A 25189-nucleotide genomic window follows, 5' to 3' on the forward strand; every position below is an offset into this window, starting at 1 on the left:
AATGAAGCAAATGTTTTTCTGGAGTTTTTCTGCTTTTTCTGTGATCCAGTGGATATTGGTAACTGTTCTCTGGTTCCAACTGTTAGCAAATAAGACATCTTTAATGTATTGTTTTTTGGTCAGCGCTCTGAGCTAGGTTAGACTTTATTTCCTCTTAGAAAAAAGATGAGCTAACTATTGTAACATTTTCTCTTCTTATTCACTGTTTACTTTTTCATTTACTTTTTGTTGTAAGTTTATCCACAAATGTTAGCTTGTTAATAAAGTTAAAAGAAATAAAAAGAAAAAAAGAAAATAAAGTTAAAAGAAGGAAAAAAGTATTAAATGATTATAAATAATTTTATTATCTTCAATTGCTAAGTTATTTAGAAGTCATAATGAAGAGATTCTAGGATATAAAAAGAAAATTTTGTACTGTAGAGTCCTATTCCAAGTTACTAACTAGGTAGTCCATATGGCTTCAACTCAGCAGAATTTAGATTTTGAATGTGTTTTACTTTCTAAAGGGTCTTAACCTAAGCATGCATACATATTCACATGCAAGTTGAAAGAAAGAGATTGGGAAGGAGGTGAGTCCCTTATTATATATAGCTTCTAAGTGCTTAATATTTTTCTTTTCATCACCACATTTTACAAAAGAGAAAGCATTCTTGGACAGGTGATGAGATGGGACAGTAAATTCTTATTATTTAGCTGTGGAACTGATATTGACCCAGAAGAACACCAAGCCAATGGGCTCTCAACATCATAATGAGGTAGTTAAGACTTCCAAAATCCTGTGTTTCCCGTATAACTACAATACATATATGCATACATATAGTCACTAAGTTGTGTGTGACTCTTGTGACCCCATGGACTGTAGCCTGCCAGGCTCCTCTGTCCATGGGATTCTCTGGGCAAGAATACTGGAGTGAGTTGCCATTTCCTCCTCCAGGGGATCTTCCCAACGAAGGGATCGAACCCAGGTCTCCCGCATTGCAGGCAAATTCTTTACCTCTTTTACTCACTATGAGCTATGAGGGAAGCCCATATATAGAACTTCTTATAGCAGATGAGTTAAAATTTGGTAGCTAAAAAAGATGGAAATTTGCAAAAGAGTAGTGAGAGGTTTGTCAGACTTTGTTTTTGAAGTACTAGAGTTTTCCAGAAACCTCTTGAGGTGTGGAAGAAGGTGGGGAGGTGGGATACTATGAGTGGGTAGAGCTATGGTCAACAGTTCATACGGAGGAGTTACTCATTAATCTGTATTGTTTATTTAAACATATAAAGTTTCTATATGTGCTTTCATTTGATGAAAGTATTTTTCATCTTAAAGAAAAAGAGTCTGAAGACCACAGGCCTGGGTCATGGAGCACCTGTCATCAGTGGGCCCCAAGTCCACCTGAGGCAATCTTCTAGGAGGCAGTCAGTGAGAACTTGTGGTTCTGTAGGTTTCTTACACCACGCTTACTGTTAGACACTAGAACTCTGTGTTTACAGGCTTCTCCAGAGAGTCTATTACCCCTGTTAATTGACCCAGCAGTCAAATGCAGGCCCTCTCAAATGCTCACAGCTTTTTATTGTTCTCCCTTCTTTTCCTGCTACTCACTCTTGTTCAAGGCCTATGGCTGCCAATGGTGAGAAGCTAGCTGACTTCCTCAGGCCCTTATCTCTACCCTAGCAATTCTGGGAGAGATGTTTTAAAGCACACTGTCTTTCAAAATCCAAGCTAATTACCTAATGATTTATGGTTGTGCATGAAATTGTGAAGTAATCTGAAAATGCCAGCAAAGTGTCAAGTAGAAATCTTTCTGTTGACCTTTCTTTGGTCAAATACCTAATGGTTTGTCTTTCTGCTTTGTACATACTGTGAAGGAACAGAGGAAATGCTAGGAAATTCATTACTTTCTAGAAGGAATAATAGCAACAATGACATATTGAAAATCAACTACACCTAAGCATCTGAAAAAAGTGTGGAATGAATTGCACTACCTTCCTTATCTTTACAGTGAAGTGAAAGTCGCTTTGTTGTGTCCGACTCTTTGAGACCCCATGGACTATACAAGTTCATGGAATTCTCCAGGCCAGAATACTGGAGTGGGTAGCCTTTCCCTTCTCTAGGGGGTCTTCCCAGTCCAGGGATCAAACACAGGTCTCCCACATTGCAGGCAGATTCTTTACCAGCTGAGCCACAAGGGAAGGCCCATCTATACAGTAATTATTGCTAAAAGACAAAACATCAGCTCAAACTTCTTCAGTCAGTTTTCTAAGAGGCCTTGGCTTCCAAAATCTCTTCTCTAAGTCTGAAATGATTAGTGCCAAAAATTTTTTTTGTTCCCTATGGTTCATGTGTGAGTTTTAGGTCGCACTTATGATATAGTGAAATTGTATTCTTGTAGTGAAATTGTGCTTTATGGGCTTCCCAGGTGGCACAGTGGTAAAGAATTGCCTGCCAATACAGAAGACTCAACAGACTCAGGTTTGATCCCTGGGTCAGGAAGATCCTCTAGAGTAGGAAATGGCATCCTACTCCAGTATTCTTGCCTGGAAAATCCCTTGGACAGAGGAGCCTGCAGGCTGCAGTCAGTGGGGTCACAAACAGTCAGATACCACTGAGCACCTGCACATACACACACAGTGTACTTTATGGTACCTTAAGTGCATACCATGATGCTTGCAGGCTCCATTTTATAGGCCTTTGGAGCAGTTTTTCCCTTTTAAAGTATTATGTATTTCTGTAATTTGTTTGAAATACTCAGATTCTGATTCATGATATCATAAATTAATTGTAACATAATATATGTACTTGGGCTCAGTTGTGTCTGACTCTTTGCAACCCCATGAACTGTAGCCTGCCAGGGTCCCCTGTTCATGAGATTTCCCAGGCAAGAGTACTAGAGCAGGTTGCCGTTTCCTCCTCCAGGGAATCTTCCCGTTCCAGGGATGGAACTCAAGTCTCCTGCATTGGCAAGCACATTCTTTACCACTATGTCACCTGGCAAGCCCCAACATAATATATACATTAATCAAATGTTTGTAGTTTACATCAGGATTCTGACAGAGTAAAGATGATACACATGTGTAAGCTCAGGCCATTCCTGTTGGGGGAACATCAGTGTAGAAATGGTTAGCTCTTAGTGTCAGTTTTCAGGTGTCAGACAACAGTATGAACTTTCTCAGAATAAGTACACCCATACCATGTGTAATGCCTAATACATGAAGAAATACGAGAATATATGTGTGTAAAAATGTGAGTCCCTCTTTGAAGAAGAGAAGGACTAGACAAAGCTACATAAGGAAACCTTGTGATTCTGACTCTGTCTCAAGAGGCTGCACACCATTCTCAGACCTCTTCTAGCGGCAATCTCCAAACTTTGATTTTACAACATTCTCTCTCCCCACATTCTCCTTTGAACATGAGGTGTTATATGTGCCCTTTCATATTTTTAATTAAATTTCATACACATTAATTTGTTTAAGAAATATTTAATAGCACTGTGCAAATCATTGAACTAATTGATAACATAGCTTTATCAATAAGGTTTGAGCTCTGTTGCTTTTAGGAAATAACATTTATAACCTCATGGAAAAGTAATTGAATAAATGGGAGCAATATAGACCAGAAACCTGGGTGTCTGGGTGTTTTCACCTTTGTGGTGATAGTTCTAAATCATATCCACTTAACAACATTATTAACATTCTCTTTTAAGACACTGTTGTTAATTCCTAGGGTCTCCAAGTTTGAATGAGAGAAGTGGGATCAGTATAAGCTGAATACCTTGCCCCTAAAAACTAGACACATCAGACATACCCAAACTGAGGGCCCTTCTACCAAGTATGTGATAGATATTCCTAGATAGTCCTCAAAACTGTCAAGTTCATCAAAAATAAGAACAATCTGAAAAGTTGTCACAGTCAAGAGGATCTTAAGGAGTCCTGATGATTAAATGCAATGTGATATCCTGGAACAGAAAAAAAGGATAATAAGTAAAAATTAAGGAAATCTGAATAAAATTTGGAGTCTAGTTAAAAATAATGTAGTTTATATAAGTTTATTAGTTGTGACACATGCACTATAGAATTATCAGATGATGATACTGGAGTATCCTATGTGCAGATACGTGGATACTGTAATACCTTTGCAAATTTTCTGTAAGTCTAAAACTATTCTAAAATTAAAAGTTTTTAAAGAAGCTAAAAAAGTCTCATTACATTTTTTACTAATCTTTTATACCATTCATAAGGATGCTTCCATATAAGGAAGGTTTAGAATTACCACATAAAAGTAAATAAGAGGCTGAGGAAAACAAAGCAAACAATAAAAATTCATTGCCTAAATATTATCCACTCAATAGTTGAATAAAAAGTCTGTGTATTTGGCAATATGAAAAATGGAGGAAGCATTAGGCACTGTAGTACTTAGACCTCTCTCCTACTACAGAGTATGTTACATAAATATCATCCATAGAAACTCACAGTGTCCATTATCAGACTTTGCTGAAGTTAAGAAAAAGAAAGCTTCCTACCTACGATGCAGTCGCTACTCAGTTCACTTTTTCATTTTATTGGCATAATATCATGCAACTTTCTTTATTAACAGTTTTTGACTTACAATAACTGCACATACTAAAGTATACAATTGGAAAAGTTTGGGCATATATGTACACCTGTGAAACCATCACCACAATCAAACTTGTCAATCAGTCACTCCCAAATATTTTCACATGCTTTTTGTAATCCCTCCATCCCAACCCCTCTAACCTTCTTTGATGCTTGGCAGCCACTGATTTGTTTGCTGCCACTATACAGCAAAAACTATAGAGAAAAACAAGACCGGGAGCTGACTGTGGCTCAGATCATGAACTCCTTATTGTCAAATTCAGACTTAAATTGAAGAAAGTAGGGAAAACCACTAGACCATTCAGGTATGACCTAAATCAAATCCCTTATGATTATACAGTGGAAGTGAGAAATAGATTTAAGGGACTAGATTTGATAGACAGAGTGCCTGATGAACTATGGACAGAGGTTCGTGACATTGTACAGGAGACAGGAATCAAGACCATCCCCAAGAAAAAGCAATGCAAAAAAGAAAAATGGCTGTCTGAGGAGGCCTTACAAATAGCTGTGAAAAGAAGAGAAGCAAAAAGCAAAGGAGAAAAAGAAAGATATTCCCATTTGAATGCAGAGTTCCAAAGAATAGCAAGGAGAGAAAAGAAAGCCTTCCTCAGCGATCAATGCAAAGAAATAGAGGAAAACAATAGAATGGGAAAGACTAGAAATCTCTTCAAGAAAATTAGAGATACCAAAAAAAAAAAAAAGAAAATTAGAGATACCAAAGGAACATTTCATGCAAAGATGGGCGCAATCAAGGACAGAAATGGTATGGACGTAACAGAAGCAGAAGATATTAAGAAAAGGTGGCAAGAATACACAGAAGAACTGTACAAAAAAGATCTTCACAACCCAGATGATCACAATGGTGTGATCACTCACCTAGAGCCGGACATCCTGGAATGTGAAGTCAAGTGGGCCTTAGGAAGCATCACTATGAACAAAGCTAGTGGAGGTGATGGAATTCTAGTTGAGCTATTTCAAATCCTGAAAGATGATGCTGTGAAAGTGCTGCACTCAATATGCCAGCAAGTTTTGAAAACTCAGCAGTGGCCACAGGACTGGAAAAGGTCAGTTTTCATTCCAATCCCAAAGAAAGGCAATGCCAAAGAATGCTTAAACTACTGCACAATTGCACTCATCTCACACACTAGTAAAGTAAATCTTAAAATTCTCCAAGTCAGGCTTCAGCAATATGTGAACCGTGAACTTCCAGATATTCAAGCTGGTTTTAGAAAAGGCAGAGGAACCAGAGATCAAATTGCCAACATCCGTTGGATCATTGAAAAAGCAAGAGAGTTCCAAAAAAACATCTATTTCTGCTTTATTGACTATGCCAAAGCCTTTGACTGTGTGGATCACAATAAACTGTGGAAAATTCTGAAAGAGATGGGAATACCAGACCACCTGACCTGCCTCTTGAGAAGTCTGTATGCAGGTCAGGAAGCAACAGTTAGAACTGGACAGGGAACAACAGACTGGTTCCAAATAGGAAAAGAGTATGTCAAGGCTGTATATTGTCACCCTGCTTATTTAACTTATATGCAGAGTACATCATGAGAAACGCTGGGCTGGAGGAAGCACAAGCTGGAATCAAGATTGCTGGGAGAAATATCAATAACCTCAGATATGCAGATGACACCACCCTTATGGCAGAAAGTGAAGAGGAGCTAAAGAGCCTCTTGATGAAAGTGAAAGCGGAGAGTGAAAATGTTGGCTTAAAGCTCAACATTCAGAAAACTAAGATCATGGCATCTGGTCCCATCACTTCATGGCAAATAAATGGGGAAACAGTGGCAACAGTGGCTGACTTTATTTTTGGGGTCTCCAAAATCACTGCAGATAGTGATTGCAGCCATGAAATTAAAAGATGCTTACTCCTTGGAAGAAAAGTTATGACCAATTTAGACAGCATATTAAAAAGCAGAGACATTACTTTGCCAACAAAGATCCATCTAATCAAGGCTATGTTTTTTCCAGTGGTGGTGTATGGATGTGAGACTTGGACTATAAAAAAAGCTGAGCACCAAAGAATTGATGCTTTTGAACTGTGGTGTTGGAGAAGACTCTTGAGAGTCCCTTGGACTGCAAGGAGATCCAACCAGTCAATCCTAAAGGTCCTGGGTGTTCATTGGTAGGACTGATGCTGAAGCTGAAACTCCAATACTTTGGCCACCTCATGGGAAGAGCTGACTCATTTGAAAAGACCCTGATGCTGGGAAAGATTGAGGGCAGGAGGAGAAGGGGACGACAGAGGACGAGATGGTTGGATGGCATCACTGACTCGATGGACATGGGTTTGGGTGGACTCCGGATGTTGGTGATGGACAGGGAGGCTTGGTGTGCAGCAGTTCATGGGGTCGCAAAGAGTCAGACACGACTGAGCAACTGAACTGAACTGTAGAGTGGTTTGCACTTTCTAGAGCTCTATAGTGTGTGTTCTTTTCTGGCTTCTTTCACTCAGTGTGATTGTTTTGAGACTCATCCATGTGGTGGGATATATTAGTTCCTTTTCATTGGTGGATGGTGTTCCATTATATAGATATAACACAGTTGAGTTATTGGTATTGATGCCCATTTGAGTTATTTGGTTTGTTTGCAGGTTTTGAATATTAACAGATAAGGCAGCTCTGAACATCCATATGTCATTTTTTTCTGTGGGCATACACTTTTGTTTCTCTTAGGTAAATACCTAAAATTTGAATGGGTGAATCTTATAGTAGGAGTATGTTTAAGTTTTTCATTAAGTGCCAAACTATTTTCCTTTTATGTTCTTTTCTTTTCATAGATACCTTTTTTCTTCTTTCTTTTTTGTTTTTCTTTTGTTAGGAAAATACAATAACGCATTTACAGGAGACTTGGAAGCAGCAGAACAAAGTTACATATAGTTCCACTATATATTACAATTATTTTTAAGTAGATAAATTAAGATTTTTATTGGTGTTTCAATATCAAACTCCCAAAAATTAATAGAATCAATAGACAGAAAAGTAGAAGGATATAGTAGACCTGAAAAGCACTATGAACCAACTCAACATAATTAAGATTTATACAATTTTCACACAACAGCAGGATACAAATTCTATTCAACTTCCCATAGACTATAAACCAGGAGACCCTGGAACATATCCAGGAATATAAACAAGATGCAAAAAATGTATGGCCTAAAAGATATTGAAATGATAGTCTGTTCTCTTATCACTGTGAAATTATGTTAGAAAGCAATATCAAAAAATATTCAAAAATAACCTGCATATTTTCAACTGCAATATGACATTTACCAAGACAGATCCTTGACTTAGCCATTGAAAGACTCAATAAAATTCAGTTCAGTTCAGTCGCTCAGTCATGTCTGACTGTTTGCTACCCAATGGACTGCAGCATGCCAGGCCTCCCTGTCCATCACCAACTCCCGGAGTTTACCCAAACTCATGTCCATTGAGTCGGTGATGCCATCCAACCATCTCATCCTCTGTCATCCCCTTCTCCTTCCACCTTCAGTCTTTCCGAGCATCAGGGTCTTTTCCAAAGAGTCAGTTCTTTGCATCAGGTGGTCAAAGTATTGGCGTTTCAGTTTCAACATCAGTCCTTCCAGTGAACCTTCAGGACTGATCTCCTTTAGGATGGACTGGTTGGATCTCGTTGCAGTCCAAGGGACTCTCAAAAGTCTTCTCCAACACCACAGTTCAAAAGCATCAATTTTTTGGCACTCAGCTTTCTTTATAGTCCAACTCTCACATCCATGCATGACCACTGGAAAAACCATAGCCTTGACTAGACAGACCTTTGTTGGCAAAGTAAGTCTCTTCTTTTTAATATGCTGTCTAGGTTGGTCATAACTTTCCTTCCAAGGAGTAAGCATCTTTTAATTTCATGGCTGCAATCACCATCTGCAGTGATTTGGGAGCCCAGAAAAATAAAGTCAACCACTGTTTCCACTGTTTCCCCATCTATTTCCCATGAAGTGATGGGACCAGATGCCATGATCTTAGTTTCTGAATGTTGAGTTTTAAGCCAACTTTTTTACTCTCCTCTTTCACTTTGATCAAGAGGCTCTTTAGTTCAATAAAGTTAAAAGACTGAAAAAACAAAGAGGGCAATTGCAGAGAAGAAAGCATTTAAATGAGAAATTAATATCAAGTATACTTTAAAACCCCCAAAATCAGCTACATTTAATCCTGTTTCTAATGGATAGTTATTCCCATTTCAGTTGGCACAAAGCTTTTCACTGTAGTATCAGCAGCAGGTCAAAAACTGGTTGAACAGAGACCTTTAGGGGTTGTGACTATTTCTGTCGGGCCTATGACTTGTCACTACTCTAACCTTCCTGATGGCATCTTTTACTTATAGAAAAATCATACTTTTAAGAGCAAAGCTTTAAAACCACAGCTAGTCTATTCTAGTTATGGATGCAACTAAAATCCGCTGTTTCTTCAGATGGTGCCACTAATAAGATGCTGTGTTACAGAACTCACAAACTCATCCTGTTGTGATCCTATGGTCTGCATGATTTTGACGGTTTGAGTTGTTAGGGCTTCTGAGACTTTTCATATGATTACATTTCTGGGTCTGATGTTAGACTAGAGGAAGCCCAGGAAAATTTATTTAATATTAAATTTCATATTTAATGTAACTAACTAACTCAACTAACTGTACACCGACTCGATGTAACTAACGTTAGAGGGGATTTCTGAAGCCAACTCTGGAGGCTGTGGGCTAAACATTTTGCACTGTTTTTATACTTGTATTCATATCCTCTTACCACCTCAGACTCAGACACAAGGCCTTTTAAGTGGAGGTTTAAAAAATGACTGCCATTCATGTAAAATAATGTACTGTGACCAAGTTGTTTAAAGGGAAAATAAAGTGCTTTCTTTAAGGAAAAAACAAACAAACAAAAAAAACCCCATGTATTTGGAAATTAAATTTCCACTTTCAAATTAAATATCTAAGGAGCCATAACAAGGAAAATTAGAAAATATTTGTAACAATAAAAATGAAGAGAGAACTTAGAATTAGTCGCATGCAGGTGAAGTTTCTCAGTGCAACTAAATACAATGTAGAATCTTGAATAAGGTATGAAAACAATTAATGGACACCAGCATAAAATTTTGTGAAATTTGAACAAAATCTGTACTTTAGTTAGTATTACTGTATCACATGTTAATTTCTGGGTTTTTTTTTTTTTTTACAACATGATATTTCTTTATATTCTCGGAATCAGATTAGAAGTTTCTAGCCTCATTCAGATTTTTTTAAACACTAAAATAATAAACTTTCTAGACTTTTAGCAGTATACAAGATGCCAGAATAAATGGAACTATATCAAAGTTTTGAGTGAATATAAATTAGAAATCTAACATTCTGTTTATACTTAGTATAACAAGTGTAAAATGTCAAATTCTTTAGATAAGCAAAAATTCATGTTTTCTAAAATATATGTTATACATAGTATTTATATACATGTGTGGGGATATGAAAGCTTTTCTACTACACTTGATAAAGACTTCAGAAAGAACAACAAAGAAAAGATGGAGAAATTGGAAAACATAAACTAAATGCAATATGAGCACTGAATATGAAATAGTAAAAGTGAAACAAACTAGATAAAAATAAAAGATTTTCATATAATCCAATTTTCAAACATGGCAGCTCATTAAAATCATACCTGGAGCTTTGGAAAAAAGAAATAATACCCAGGCATTTGCATTTTTCAAAAAATTCCAAGATAATTATAATGTGCATCTGGATTTTTAAAAATTGTTATAAGTTTTTCTATTAAATGTTAGTTTTAGTGGTATAGAATTCTGTTATTTTCTGTTGAACAATCATGATACAATGGAATTAAAACAAATAATATTTACATAATCACAATAGTAAAAGATATTTATCAGCTATATGAGAATTCCTGCTACTCCACATATTTGCCAACACTTTAACATCCAGGCATGTTAATTTTAGAACTGTTTAGTGGTGCTTTATTTTTATTTTAATCTGAATTTTACTGATGACTATGAGTCCTGGGTGTTCATTGGAAGGACTGATGCTGAAGCTGAAACTCTAATACTTTGGCCACCTCATGCAAAGAATTGACTCATTGGAAAAGTCCCTGATGCTGGGAGGGATTGGGGGCAGGAGGAGAAGGGGAGGACAGAGGATGAGATGGCTGGATGGCATCACCGACTCGATGGGCATGAGTTTGAGTAAACTCCGGGAGTTGGTGGTGGACAGGGAGGCCTGGTGTGCTGCAATTCATGGGGTCGTAAAGAGTTGGACACGACTGAGCGACTGAACTGAACTGAACTGAATTGAATGATGTTGGGCATTTTTACGTGCTTTTTGAACATCAATATCTCTTCTTTTTTTTTATTGTATTTTATTCTTAACTGAAAGATAATTGCAATATTGTGATAGCTTCTGCAATACATCAACATGAATCATATCTCTTCCTTGTTAAAGTTTCCATTCACATGTTATGCTTATACCATTTCTTGATTGGTCATTTGATTTCTTGTCATTGTTTTGAGAGTTCTTTATATATTCTTTACATTCGGAATATAAGGACTTTATCAGATAACTGGAAAATATTTCTTTAGTCTGAGACTTGTCTTTTCATCCTCTTAGTATCTTCCAAAGAACAGAAGCCTTTGATTTTGAAGAAGTTTAGTTTATCATTTTTCCCTTTATAAATCAAGCTTTTAGTGTTCTACTTAAGAAATTTTTAGCCAAATTCAAGATCGAAAACATTATTTCCATACTTTTTCTTCAAGAAATATTATAGCTTTAGTTTTTATATTTAGGTTTATGATCAATTTTGAGTTAATTTCTGTACACAGTGCCATGTATGGTTTTAAGTTTGTTTTATTTTTGTTTGTTTTATTTTCTTTGCACATGAACTTTCAACTGTTCCAGCAATATTTGTTGAAAAGACTGTTTATTTCTGCACTGAATTACCTTTACATCTTTGTAGAAAATCAGTTTTTCCATATATGTATGGGTGTATCTTTGGTCTCTCTTATACTGATGTCTCTCTTTTTGGCTTATTTTCCTCCTTTTATATTTAATTGTTTCTGCTTGGATCTTTATTATTTCCTTTCTTCTGCTTACTTTGTGTTTAACTTTCTCTTCCCTTTTTGTTTTCTTAGGTTGACTCTGAGGTCATTTACTTGAGAAATAATTTTGTTTCCAAGTATTCAGGGAGTTTCCGAAGATCTTTCTGTATTAAATTTTAATTTAATACTATTGTGGTCAGAGAACATACTATGTATGATGAATATTTTCAATTTATTAAGATGTTTTATGACACAGAATATGGTCTATCTTGGTAAATATTCTGTGTAAACTTGGAAATAATGTGCATTTGCTGTTGTTGATCAAATGTTCTATGAATACTGATTATAGGAAAGTGGTTGATAGTGTTATTCAAGTCTTTTTTATCCTTACAGAAAGTCTGTGTACTCGCTTTATAAATTATTGAGGAAGAGTTACTGAATTATCCATCTTTCATTGTGAATTGAACTTGTCCTTGCAGTTGCTTCCATTTTGGTGTCACACATTTTGGAACTCTGTTGTGATGTACATAAACATTCAGGATTGCTCGGTCTTCTTGATTAATTGATCCCTCTATCATTTTGGAGTATACTCCTTTACTCTGGCTATATGCTTTGCTCCTTAGTTTTCTTTGTCTGACACTGATAACACAGTCCGCTCCAGCTTTCTTTGACTCAGCGTTAGCAGGTATGTCTTTTTCCACCCTTTACTGTAGGCTTATTTTTGTCTTGATTTTAGAAATGTGTTCCTTGTGGTTGGCATACAGTTGGGTCTTAGTGTTGTGCTTAGTCTGACAATCTTTGACTTCTAATTGGGGCATTTAGACTATTTACATTTACTGTGATTATTAGATCCCCTGGAGAAGGAAATGGCAAACCACTCCAGGATTCTTGCCTGGAAAACACCGTGAACAGAGGAGCCTGGCAGGATACAGTCCATGGGGTCACAAGAGTTGGAAATGACTTAAAGACTAAACCACCCAATTTAAATAGATAATCTTTGCTGTTTTTTCTACTCTTGTTTATATTTTCCTCATGTTCTCCCTTTACATGGATTAACTGAATACTATTTATGATTCCATTTTATCTCTTTTGTAAGTATATTAGCTCTCTTTTTTATTTCAGTGATAGGTTTAGGGTTTAGAGTGTATACCTTTAACTTATCACTATCTACCCTCAAATGACATTGCATCACCTCACGTATAGTAAAAAACTTACTTCCATTCCTCCCTTGCTGGCCTGCAAGTTGTTTTTATTATTATTTTCTAGCAAAAGATGCAAGAGACGTGGGTTGGGAAGATCCCCTGGTGTAGGAAATAGCAATCCTATCCAGTATTGTTGCCAGGAAAATCCCAAGGACACAGGAGCCTGGCGGGCTGCAGTCCATGGGGTCACAAAGAGTCAGACATGACTGGGGCAACTGAGCATGCACAACAATAATACACATATGTTATACACCTATGCATGTGTTATAAACCCCATGCTGTTAATACACTGGGCTTGCCCTCAGTAAATAGTCAAGGGTCTGCAGCCTGAAAACAGTTAATAGTATAAAAGCTATTATTTACTGCAAACTTTCCATCTTTGAGGCATGGTACCAAGAATACTGGTACCTCTCATATAGTAAAAAACTTGCATTAGTATACTTCCACAACTGAGCAACTTTCACTTTCACTTCACTTCACCAAGAATATTAATCTGCACAATAACCCTAAAATATAGGTAGCATAATTTCCCCCATTTAATAAATGAGGAAACTTGTCTAAGATCGCAGACCCAAAAAGTGACAGAAAAAAGACTGAAACCTAGGAACTGTGACTCCAGAGAACACAAATGATGAAGAAAATATTGAAAATTAAACTTTCCTTTATAAGCATGGTATACTTTATAGTCTATATATGAGATTGTTTACCATTTGTACTTAATTAGCATGTGATACAGTAAGTTGGACTTCCCAGGTGGCTCAGTGGTAAAGAATCTGCCTGCCAATGCAGGAGACACGGGTTTGATCCCCGGGTCAGCAAAATCTCCTAGAGAAGGAACTGGCAACCCACTCCGGTATTCTTACCTGGAATATCCCATGGACAGAGGAGCCTGGCAGGCTACAGTCCCCAGGGTCACAAAAGAGTCAGACACAACTTAGCAACTAAACAACAACATTATGTCCATCAATATATATGTCAGAGTAACTGTATTGTGAGTTTTAATTGAAACAGTGGGCTCCATTCCTAGTTGATTGTTTGCTTAACTATTCATGCAGTGTGATGATCCGCTTTCAAACTAAAAACATCCAGGGCAATTTGATGCCAGTCATATTATCTCATAGTATTTTTTAAAGAGATCTGAAACATAGGTAGGCCTGCTGAGGGCAGTAATAACTACTCTATCTAATCTATGTGACAGAAGATGTGGATTAACTATGATACAAGTTTAGATGCTTTGAATAATAATTACAGTCTGATTATTAGATTGTTATTGAGGTCATGACAAGAAGAAACACTGGTAAAATATACATGACATTAAATTTACCATTCTAACCATTAAAGAAAACTTTACTGACATATACTTGACTTACAATATTATATAGTTTCAGTTTTACAACATAGTGATTCAATATTTTTATAGATTACACTACATATAAATTTATTCTAAAATTTTAGCTATATTTGCTGTGCTACATTTTTCTTTATGTATATAGTACTTGTTAAAAAGTTAAAAACATATATTATCTTGAATCTATACCTTCATTTTAGAGATGAAAAATAAAATAATTAGCTACTTTTAGTTACTGATAGCCAGGCAGTTGTTAGGTGGCTCAGATTAGTCTTTGGTTTCCTTTTCAGCTCTAAGATACTGTGTCAGTGTTTTTTTAAAGTATTTTTTCATTTGTTTTTAGCTGAACTGGGCTTTCTTTCCTGCGGGAGCAGCTGCAGTGAGTAGGGGCTATGTCTCGCAGTGCATAGGCTCTCATCGTGGTGGCCTCTCTTCTTGCTGACCATGGGCTCTAGGGTGCGAGGGTTCAGTAGGCGTGACTCACGGACCCTAGAGCACAGGCTCAAAAGTTGTGGAGCACAGGCTCAGTCGCTCTGCAGCCTGTGGGATCTTCCCAGACCAGGGATCGAACCCATGTCTCCTGCATTGGCAGATGGATTCTTTAACACTGAGCTACCAGGGAAGCCCTACTATGGTTTTATAAATTCAACAATTTGGAATCTAACTTCCTGCTTTTTAATTTTAATTTCTATTGGCCTTTCAATTCAGTTAAAGTTTTCAAATTTCTATATCCAAAGGTAAGATTCTTTTATGCTTAAATAATAGTATAAGAAATTTTCCTGAATATCCCAAGTTTATTATTCCTACTAACATTCATTTTCTATGCTTATTGCTTTATAGGCAAGCAAAGGTCGGACTACAATTGTAGTAGCTCACCGGCTTTCCACTATTCGAAGTGCAGATATGATTGTGACCATAAAAGATGGGATGGTGGTGGAAAAAGGGACACATGCTGAATTAATGGCAAAACAGGGTCTATATTATTCACTTGCAATGTCACAGGTAACGTTCATATGACATATGTTATGTTTGCATATTTTAACTTTTCAGAGATCATGCCATGCTAGAAAACAGAAGTTCTGAATTATTATTATCTCATGTTTCATGAGGCAATCAAGGATATTCATAGTTCCCTAGTTAAGAAATTCAGTGTGTCTAATATCCTCAGCATTGTTATAGATAATGATGAAAGTTAAAGAACTAATTACTGTATATATACTGCTGCTGCTAAGTCACTTCAGTCGTGTCCGACTCTGTGTGACCCCATAGACAGCAGCCCACCAGGCTCCGCCATCCCTGGGATTTTCCAGGCAAGAGTACTGCAGTGGGTTGCCATTGCCTTCTCCAATATATATATACACACATGCACACACACACACACACACACACACACACATATATACACACACACACACATACAGTATTTTTACCTAATATTTGCCATGCAGATAACAAATAGGCTTCAAAGTTTGTATGTGGCAGATCCAGAAAAATCTAACTCTGTATGCTGTGATCTTTTTGTTAAAACACAAAGAACTATAATGCACAATTCCTACTTAAAGGCTTAAAACTCGGCTACAGAGGTAAAATGCAGAATCATGCATACAGATGCTACAAGCTGTAGAAATAAGAAGCAAGATTAATGAAGACATGAATCCCATGAAAGTATTCGTGAAGAAATCTTGAGGGCAAGCAGGGGGGTAAGGAGGAGAAATCTAGGTAATATGAAAGTAAGAAGGAACTTGTTTTGCAGATCAACAGAAAGGAGACCAGTCTCCCTTAAGTAATAATAAGTGTTGGGGGAATAATGGAAAATTTGGATAATGAAGATCAGACCATGTAAAGATTAAGACTTCCTGTGTAGGAAGCACCTAACTCAGTGCCTAACACACAATGGGCACTCAAAAAATATCTGCTAAATGAAAGGATGTATAATACATATCCATACTGCGTAGATACCACATTATCACAGGTACACCAGAAAGCTCATGTTAGGTAATCAGGAGGATACATGACAATACTGGGGCATGCTGGCAAATCCCAAATTTGGGATCCAAATTTCTGCATGTCATGTGATCTACCCTACTGAATTTCACAGTTTTTTATTAGGGCACATTAACATAAGTAGTAGTGATTAGGCTCTAGCTATCTTCTTCATTCTGCCTTCTTCTCTTGGTCAAGAAGGCAGCCCTCTTTCCAAGGGGTCTTCTGCAGGCAACTAATATTAACCTTTTTTTTGGTTTATTTTACTTGTTTAACTTTCTGACTATATTTTTTATATCAACATTATTATTTCACAAATTAGGAAATTTAGAAAGCTATGAGCCTATATCTCACAAAACTTAAAATTTCAAACCCCAGCTTTCTCCATATGCTAGAATGAAGGATTTTTAAACACAACGTATAAAGCAAAGATCGTTTTAAAAAAAGAAAGAGAGAAAATAAAAAGTGTGAAAATGTCATCTCACATTGATTGATTTTAAAATTTCTTTATTTCAATTTTATTTCATGTTAGGCCATACTCCTCTTTAAAGATAAATTTTATGTGTTATTTGCCAGTTGAATTCGCCTGATTTTCATTCCATAGTAAATTTAACAATTTATGAATTTCAATATTTTCAAGCTAATAATTATAAAAAATAAAAGGAAATAATTGTAGTCAAACTAACCCTATTTTAAGATTCTTAAAAACTACTACACTGAGATCTTTCTTTGAAGCAACACTTTTTTCATTATAGCCAAACTAAAACTCCATTTTTAGGTATGAGGTTAAAGAGTTCCTCAATGTAAGGAAAACAAAAATGGAGTCTTTATGGTATAACTGTGTAAAAATTTTATTCAAAACCTTATTCAGAATGGATTAGTACTCTCTGATTATCTAAAATAATGTTCATTCTGCTATAATAATATAATTTTAAATATTAATACTCAATGAACAACTCTAATATTCTGGGAACTGTATATAGTAAGCATAACATACATGATATCTGCATAAACAGTAACACAGTTCTGAAACTCTGGATGGATTTATTTGCTACCATTGCCTGTAGTGTCCAAATCAATCAGTTTATGATAATTCATGATTTTCATAAGTATTACAAAGTTAATGCTGCTAAAGCAGCACAGCAAAATGGTTACAGTCATGAGCTCTGTAGACACATCAAGTGGAAATCCTTACTCTGCCACATAATAGATTTAGGACAATGAGTAAGTTGTTTAAATTCTCTGTTCCTCAGTTTTCTAATATCTAAAATGAGGAAAATAATTAAATGAGTTCATTCATGTAAAGTACTTAGAACTATTATTGGTGTAATAAATTTTATTATATTACTGTTCTTTGTTATCCAATCAAATTTTTAAGGAAAGTTCAAACCGTGGTTATTATTGTAACCATGTACCAATTAATGCTGTTAGTATTTATCTAGAATGCACGTAATTATTTACATATATAGCGAGTCTGTGAGTTTCCTTTAGTGAGTTTCCACACGAAAATGAAATAAAAACAGGTAGAATACATACATACCCAAACTCTTTGCCATTGTTATTTTGTCTAGCAACCTTCTCAGCAAATAGAATTGTTCTTGCTCTGTAAGCACCTCTTTAGAAAATTTTATTATGAGAAGTCAAAATTTTATTTTAAGCTTGCCACAAAGTAAATAGCTCCTGAAAAAAAATGCCAAATAAAAATTTTATTTCTTAGTAGGGAAATTTATTGAAAAAAGAAAGTGATAGCATAAAGGAATGTCTGATTCAAGATATTAAGATAGCATAAGGCTGGTTAAAGTTTATGTACCTTGAAATGACTGATTAATAGTTGTTAATCTGGTTAAAGAATCACAGTGTCCCTAGGAAACCCTATGTGTACACACTCTCCTTTGCATCTGAAGTTACCTAAGTCTTACCATCTGTACTCCCCACCCTGGTTGGGCCTTCATCATCCTAACCAAGCTTTTCATTTCTGTCTTCACCGCTCCTTCCATGTCTTCATAAGGAAGTCACTAAAACTGGCCTTACTTCCTGGAGTAGCAAAAAAAACCAAAACCTAGACTTAAAGGAATCTGGTTTAGAACTTTATCCTAGTCTGATTTAAACAATTTCTTTAAGGTTAATTTGATGTCTTTGGAATTTCTCATTCTTTTGGAGCTGGCCCCACCAAATTTGCTTTTTAGTTTCTTTGGAATGGGCAGCAGTGGCCAGCCTGCAAAGTGTTATTGTCTCCTGAGATCTATCTCATACCTAGGGCCAGCTTCACATTTGAGTGCCTAACTTTATGTTATAAATCTGTAAGCTCCAGAAAAGGCTGGGAAGAAGGAATCAGAGAGAGAGAAAGATAAAGTATATTTGAGTCATTGCCCTCACAAAGCTCATTTTACTAAGATCTGTTCTTGCTAGTAGAATAATTGTTTTTAATTAAGGCATTATTTTCTATGGTTAATTATACAGGTCTTTGGGGGGAAAGACACAATAAGCTATTGTCACTCACTAACATTTTAGTATGAGTTAGACTTACTGGTTCTGTATTGAATCTAAAAACTTCAGCAAGAATTGCTCAGAAATACACCACTTTCAGTAACAAAGGCAGTACAATTTTAGAGGGATGTTTAATAGAGTTGCATTGAATTTTTAAGGCATTATTCTGGTGGTAACATGGGTCTTCTTCATTTAAGGATATTAAAAAAGCTGATGAACAGATAGAATCGGTGGCTTATTCTGCTGAAAAAGATACCAGCTCAATTCCTCTGTGCTCTGTGAATAGCATGAGGTCAGATTTTGCTGACAAGTTTGAGGAATCCACCCAATATAAAGAGGTAATGGGTCAACTATCAACAAGTTACCAACATGTTCTCCAGTGAATTTTGGTACAATCCTTATAATATATTTAGAACGTATTTATTATAAAATGTTATTATAGCACTTAGGTTACCAAACCTAAGTCTTTGCCGAACTTCACACTAACATCACTGTGACTGTAAGAAAGAAGCCTTCAAATAAGACTGCACTGATGTCAGAGGTCATTATTGGGGCAGGAAATCTTGTGAGAATCCTTTCCTATATGGCAAACCATGGGTTAAAACAGTGGCTCGGGTGGTGTGGTACCAACAGCGATGCTCAAGATCAATCTAAGTCAGATTAAGACCCAAATCCACTCCACTCACTGGATGCAGATAAGCACTAGCACATACAGGATCCAGTCTCTCAACCCCAGGGTACAACCCTAATAGCTTTGTTCAGCTGGGCAAGGAGTTCTTGTTTCCATGCTTGCTTCCCTACACCTACCCCCAGGCTCTTCTGAGTCCAGATCAGTCTCCTTTAAGCCTCCTTATGTCTCATACCTCTCTGTACTACCTCTTCAGTCTTCATTCTTACCTCAAGTCTAATGTTTCTCTCCCATTCAGCCTCCCTTTTCTTAAAATCCCCAGCACCTTCTTTGGAGCTCAACTTCCACTCTAACTCTTTTCCTCAGCATTCTTGCATAAAACATAATTCCATCTCACCTCAGCCTGTGGTTCTTCGAGCCTCCTCATTCCCTAAGTCCAGCTCTCTCCTCAACCCCAGGCAACCTCACTCAGCCCTTTGGCTGCTTCTCAATTGTAAACTCATACACCATGAAATCTCCCACCTCAGCCCCTGAATATTAGCTTCGGTTTTCCTAAACTCCAGCTCCCATATCATCCACTCTTATCTTTGGCTCACTATTTCTCACAAACTGGAGTTCCCTTCTTCTCCTTGGGTTGACAAATACTTGAGGTGGAATACCCCTTAGCCATTCCCACCATCTTCCTGCCCACTGTTCTCAGTCTCATCTATTATCTGTCTGAAGCCCTGGGATGACCTGCCTCAAACCTCCCCCTCTGCCTTTCTCTGACACTGCCAGTCTGTTGCTTTTAATTCTAGATGCAGTTTTTTCCCTTTTTAGGTATGTGATCCTACATAGCATTCACATTTATATGTTTGCTTATCTATTAATTTTCTTTAAAAATGCATTTATGTAAACATCAAAAGAACAATATTATGTAAATAATAGCATAGGTAATTTGCTCTATGGCAAAAGGCCTGAGTAGAAGAAGACAGTACAAGAGTTTATATTGTATAAGAGTTTGTGAAACGCTGTGCAAGAGTGTAAAAGACACTATGTTAAAATATCTGTTAATAGCTAATTACTCTCACTGTAATGGTTAAAAACAGAATGAAAGTCCACCTTGAAGTCTAAAAATCCACTAGGTGTATAAAAAGGAATTTTAAAATCTGATAAAGGTGAAAATCATAAAATTAAAAAACAACTCAGACTTATAGAGAAAATGATAGGGTAAATTTACACTCCGATACAACTGCTCTGCTCCATACACATAGTAATGATAGATAAAACATAAAAAGGGAAAAACAATAAGACATAGCCAAGCTCCAAAACAAGATAAATATCTCTATCGACTAGAAACGGAGCAGGAGTACCAAGTGGTTAGCTAGGCTTCCTTCACGCACCTACTCTTTGTTCTTGTTTTTTTATTGGAGTTTAGTTGCTTTAGAGTGTTATGTTAGCTTCTGCTGTACCACAGAGTGAATCAGTTATGCACATACACACAGCCACTCTGTTTTGGGTTTCCTTCCCATTTGGATCACCACAGAGCACTGAGTAGAGTTCCCTGTACTCTAAGGTAGGTTCTCGTTAATTGTCTATCTTATAAGTAGTAGTAAAAGGAGGCTACAGACTTGGTTGCAGTGCCTGGTGCTATAGTGGGCAGGAAACTGAGATTCTGGAAGGAAGGCTACAGCCCTACCAAGTGAAGCAAGCCAAACCTCAGCTCCACGGCCATATTTGTAAATAATTTTTTTCAGACTATAGTAACGCAATGAGAAGTGAACAGAGACTATAAAAGTAAATAATGAAATGGAAAATGTGAAGTAGGATTTTAGAACAGAATTAATAGGAGGTTGGGTTGAGTCAGAAGACAGAAACCACACAATTTGAACAGAGACAGTTTAGTGTAACGAATCATTAGGGAATTAAAGTAGTGGGAATTGGCTAGCTAAAATTAACAGAACACTCAAGAATGCAGACGCAGCAGAGAAAAGGTGCCAACCACTATCCTTGGGGTGAAACAGAGACCCAAGGAAGAGCCCTCTTTATTCCCTGCAACTAAATGACTCAGTGGCTAACAAAGAAGATGCCAAGGTACCTTGCTGGTAAAGTTTACTTGAAATCTGTCCTTTAGGATGCCAGGGGAGGGTCTGAGTTTCAGAATAAAAAGATTCAACATTGTTTGGAAGTCATTTCTTCCCAAATTGGGTCCATAGTTCAAAGCAATCCCAGTCAACATCTTAGCAGATTTTTTGTAGAATTTGGCAAACAGATTCTAAATGTAAATTCAAAAGGATAAAATGAGAAAAACAGCTTTCGTAAAGAAGAACAAAGCTGTAGGGTTTATAATTACTAATTCCAATTTTTAGTATAAAGCTATAGTAATCAAACTAATGTGCTCAGTTCAGTTCACCAATTTTTAGTATAAAGCTATAGTAATCAAAATAATGTGCTATTGGAACAAAAATAGAGAAATAGATCAATAGAACAGAAAAGAGAGAATCAAGAATTAGACCCACACACATATAGTCAGCTCTTCAGACAAAAGTGCAAAGGCAATTCAATACAGAATAGATAGTCTTTTTGAATTTTATTGATTGATTGATTTTGGTTGCACTGTCTTCGTTGCTGGGCGGAGACTTTTCTCCAGTTACCACAAGTGGGAGCTGCTCTCTCGCTGCTGAGCATGGGCTTCCCCTGCGGTGGCCTCTCCTGTGGCTGAGCACAGGCTCTCCGGGGTGCAGGCTTCAATAGCTGTAGCACCCTGGCTCAGTAGTTGAGACTCTTGGGCTCTAGAGTACAGGCTAGTTATGGAGCACGGGCCCAGCTGCTCCGTGGCATGTGGGATCTTCCCTAACCAGGGATCAAACCTGTGTCTCCTGCATTGGCAGGCAGATTCTTCACCACTGATCCGCCAGGGAAGCCTCAAAAATATATAGTCTTTTTAAGAAAAGATGCTGAAAGAAATACCTATCTATCCAAAAGAATCATCTTCAATCCATACTTCAAAGCACAGATGAAAATTAACTATAAATGGAATTTGGACATTACCAAAAAGCTAAAAATAGAAAATTTTCATAAGAAGATAGAGTAGAAAATGTTTATGACTTTGAGTTAAGCAAAGATTTCTTAGCTACAACACCAAAATCACAATTTGTAAAAGAGAAAGATAGATAAGTTAGACTTCAAAATGAAGAAAATTTCTATTTGTAAAACTTTTTTTTTTTTTTTTGGCTGCATCACAAGGCTTGCAGCATCTTAGTTCCCTGACCAGGGACCAAACCCAGGCCCTGGCAGTGAAAGCACAGTGTCCTGGCCACTGGACTGCCAGGAAATTTCCAGTAAAGCTTTGTAAGAAATGAAAAGATAGACTATAAACTGTAAGAAAATATTTGTAAGTCACATATGTGATAAAAGACTTGTATCCAAAATATACAGAAAACTCCCAAAGCACAGTAATAAGAATACCAAAAACCTAACAGGAAAATAGGCAAAATATTTTAATAGACATTTTGCCAAAGAAGATATGCATATGGGAAATGAGCATATGAAAATATGCCTAACATCATTAGGCATTTTTGTTTAATCGCTCAGTCGTATCTGACTCTTTGTAACCCCATAGGCTGCAGTATGCCAGGCTTCCCTGTCCTTCATTAGGCATTAGAGAAGAACAAATTAATTATAATTGAGATGTCATGATACACCTTTTAGAAGAGTTAAATCTAAAAAGATTGTACCAAGTATTGGTGGTGATGTGGAGCATCTGGAACCCTACATTTTGCTAGTGAGAATAAAAAGTAGTAATCCCAATTTGAAAAAATAGTTCAGCAGTTTCGTTAAAAGTTAAACATGCACCTACTATGATCCAGCCATTCTTTTTCTAGGTTTTGTTGTTGTTGTTGTTAGTTGCTAAGTCGTGTCCAATTCTTTTTTGACCCCATGGACTGTAGTCCTCCAGGCTCCTCTGTTCATGGGATTTCCCAGACAAGAATACGGAAGTGGTTTGCCATTTCCTTCTCCAGAGGATCTTCCCAATCCAGGGATCAAACCTGCATCTCCTGCATTGGTAGGAGAGTTCTTCACCAGTTAACCACCAGGGAAGCCCTTCTAGGTGTTCACTTAAGAGAAATGAAATCATATCTCCACACAAAGTCTTGTATGTGAATGTTCATAGCAGCTTTATTTGTGATAGCCCATAACTTGGAATAACCCAAATTTATGTCAAGAGGTAAATTGTGGTCTATCCAAACAATGAAACACTTCTCAGCAATGAAAATGAATGAGATATTAATTCATTGAATAGCATGAATAAATCTCAAAGCAGTTATTTTGAACAAAAAGAAGCCACATGAAAAGAGTACATACTATGTGATTTAATTTATATATATTAAAAAAAAAACTAGAAATTGCAAAGCAGTCTATAGTGACAAAAATATATCAGTGGTTGTAGGGGAAGAGCATGGGCAACTAAGAAGTGTGGAAGAAAGGGATTAGAAAAGCAGGAGGAAACGTATCAGGGTAAGGAGTATGTTCATTATGTTGACTGTGGTGATAGTTTCATGGGTGTGTACTGAAGTCTAATCTTATGAAAAGGTACACTTTATATATGTGTAGCTTATATGAAAATTATAACTCAATAAAGCTTTAAAATATATCAGATTAAATTTTAAAATTTTAAGAGATTTTTTTTAACTTTTAAAAATCCTTTCATATCTCTTTATGAAATGACTCTAATTTCTTATATTTTTATATCAAGTTCTCTTAAAACACACTATTAATATAACCTGTAACACAGTTAGGTAGTCCAGACTCTCATGATTTTACTAAAACTTTTCATTTTGTTTTTATTTCAATTTATTCTTTTCCCTCTTTATAGCATTATTTAACTAATACCCTTTTTTCAATCTTTTTCATATATTTTTAGAGGTAAAAGGTATTTACAGACGCTGATAGACCTCCTACATTAGCTGGCTCTGTAATGTACTGATATTGTGTCCTGGGACATGCTTGTAGTTTCATTACAATATGAGATAATTTTGTAAAGAGTTTGACAAAAAAGAAAATCCATGTTTAGGACTTCACAAAGAGTTGGAATGGAACTTTTAAAATTTCTCTATATTCTGTTGGATAGTGACCTAACTGAAAAGTGAAGCTCTTTATGATGATAATCCTCAGAAAACTTCAGAAAAGAAGATAATAGATAATCAAATTATTAAGTGAAAGTGTTAGTTGCTCAGTCGTGTCTGACTTTTTGCAACCTCATGGACTGTAGCCCACCAGGTCCTCTGTCCATTGGGATTCTCCAGGCAAGAATACTGGAGTGGGTTGCCATTTCCTTCTCCAGGGGATCTTTGTGACCCAGAGATCAAACCCAGATCTCCCACATTGCAGGCAGATTCTTTACCATCTGAGCCACTAGGGAATCCCCCAATATAAATTTGGTTTAGCCATCCTGAAAATAGATTTTAAAGGCTTTAGAATTTTAAAAGTTCTTTTGTTCGAACAATAGAGTTTGTATTATAATTTCCAGGCTAAGATTAAAACAAGAATTCTATACTATTTTATATCTTACCTGAAATCTTTCTCTGATTATCAGGTTCATAAATTTCATTACTTCAACAGTGAATGCCATGAGGAAGTTTCAACATATAAAATGCCTAGTAGTTTGCTACCTACATTCCTATTCAAAAGAATTACTCACCACAGAATTTATTCACAAGATTTTTGAAGTTTCTTAAATAAATCCCCTAGGTATTCCAGACAAGAGAAAGGAGAGATAATTATTATGTTATTTATCCTCTGATCATCATGACTACTACCTCCCCCATGGTACCCTCCATGGATCAGGAAGGACTGGCAGATACCAGTGTTACTTGCAATATTCATTCTCTGTTTAAGATCCAAGATTTTTCATAAC

At 36.5% G+C, this 25189-nt stretch overlaps 1 protein-coding gene across 1 annotated transcript in view; it reads left to right on the forward strand.

The window, feature by feature from the left end:
* ABCB5 (ATP binding cassette subfamily B member 5) overlaps positions 1-25189 on the forward strand; it is a 115165-nt gene that overhangs the window by 43547 nt on the left and 46429 nt on the right. The window contains exons 14-15 of the mRNA XM_043872292.1: positions 15036-15197; positions 18863-19003. Of these exons, the coding sequence (XP_043728227.1) occupies positions 15036-15197; positions 18863-19003 (303 nt within the window). The remainder of the gene's footprint in view (positions 1-15035; positions 15198-18862; positions 19004-25189) is intronic.

The sequence above is a fragment of the Cervus elaphus genome, chromosome 18, assembly GCF_910594005.1.
Source record: "Cervus elaphus chromosome 18, mCerEla1.1, whole genome shotgun sequence".
Taxonomy (NCBI): Eukaryota; Metazoa; Chordata; class Mammalia; order Artiodactyla; family Cervidae; genus Cervus; species Cervus elaphus.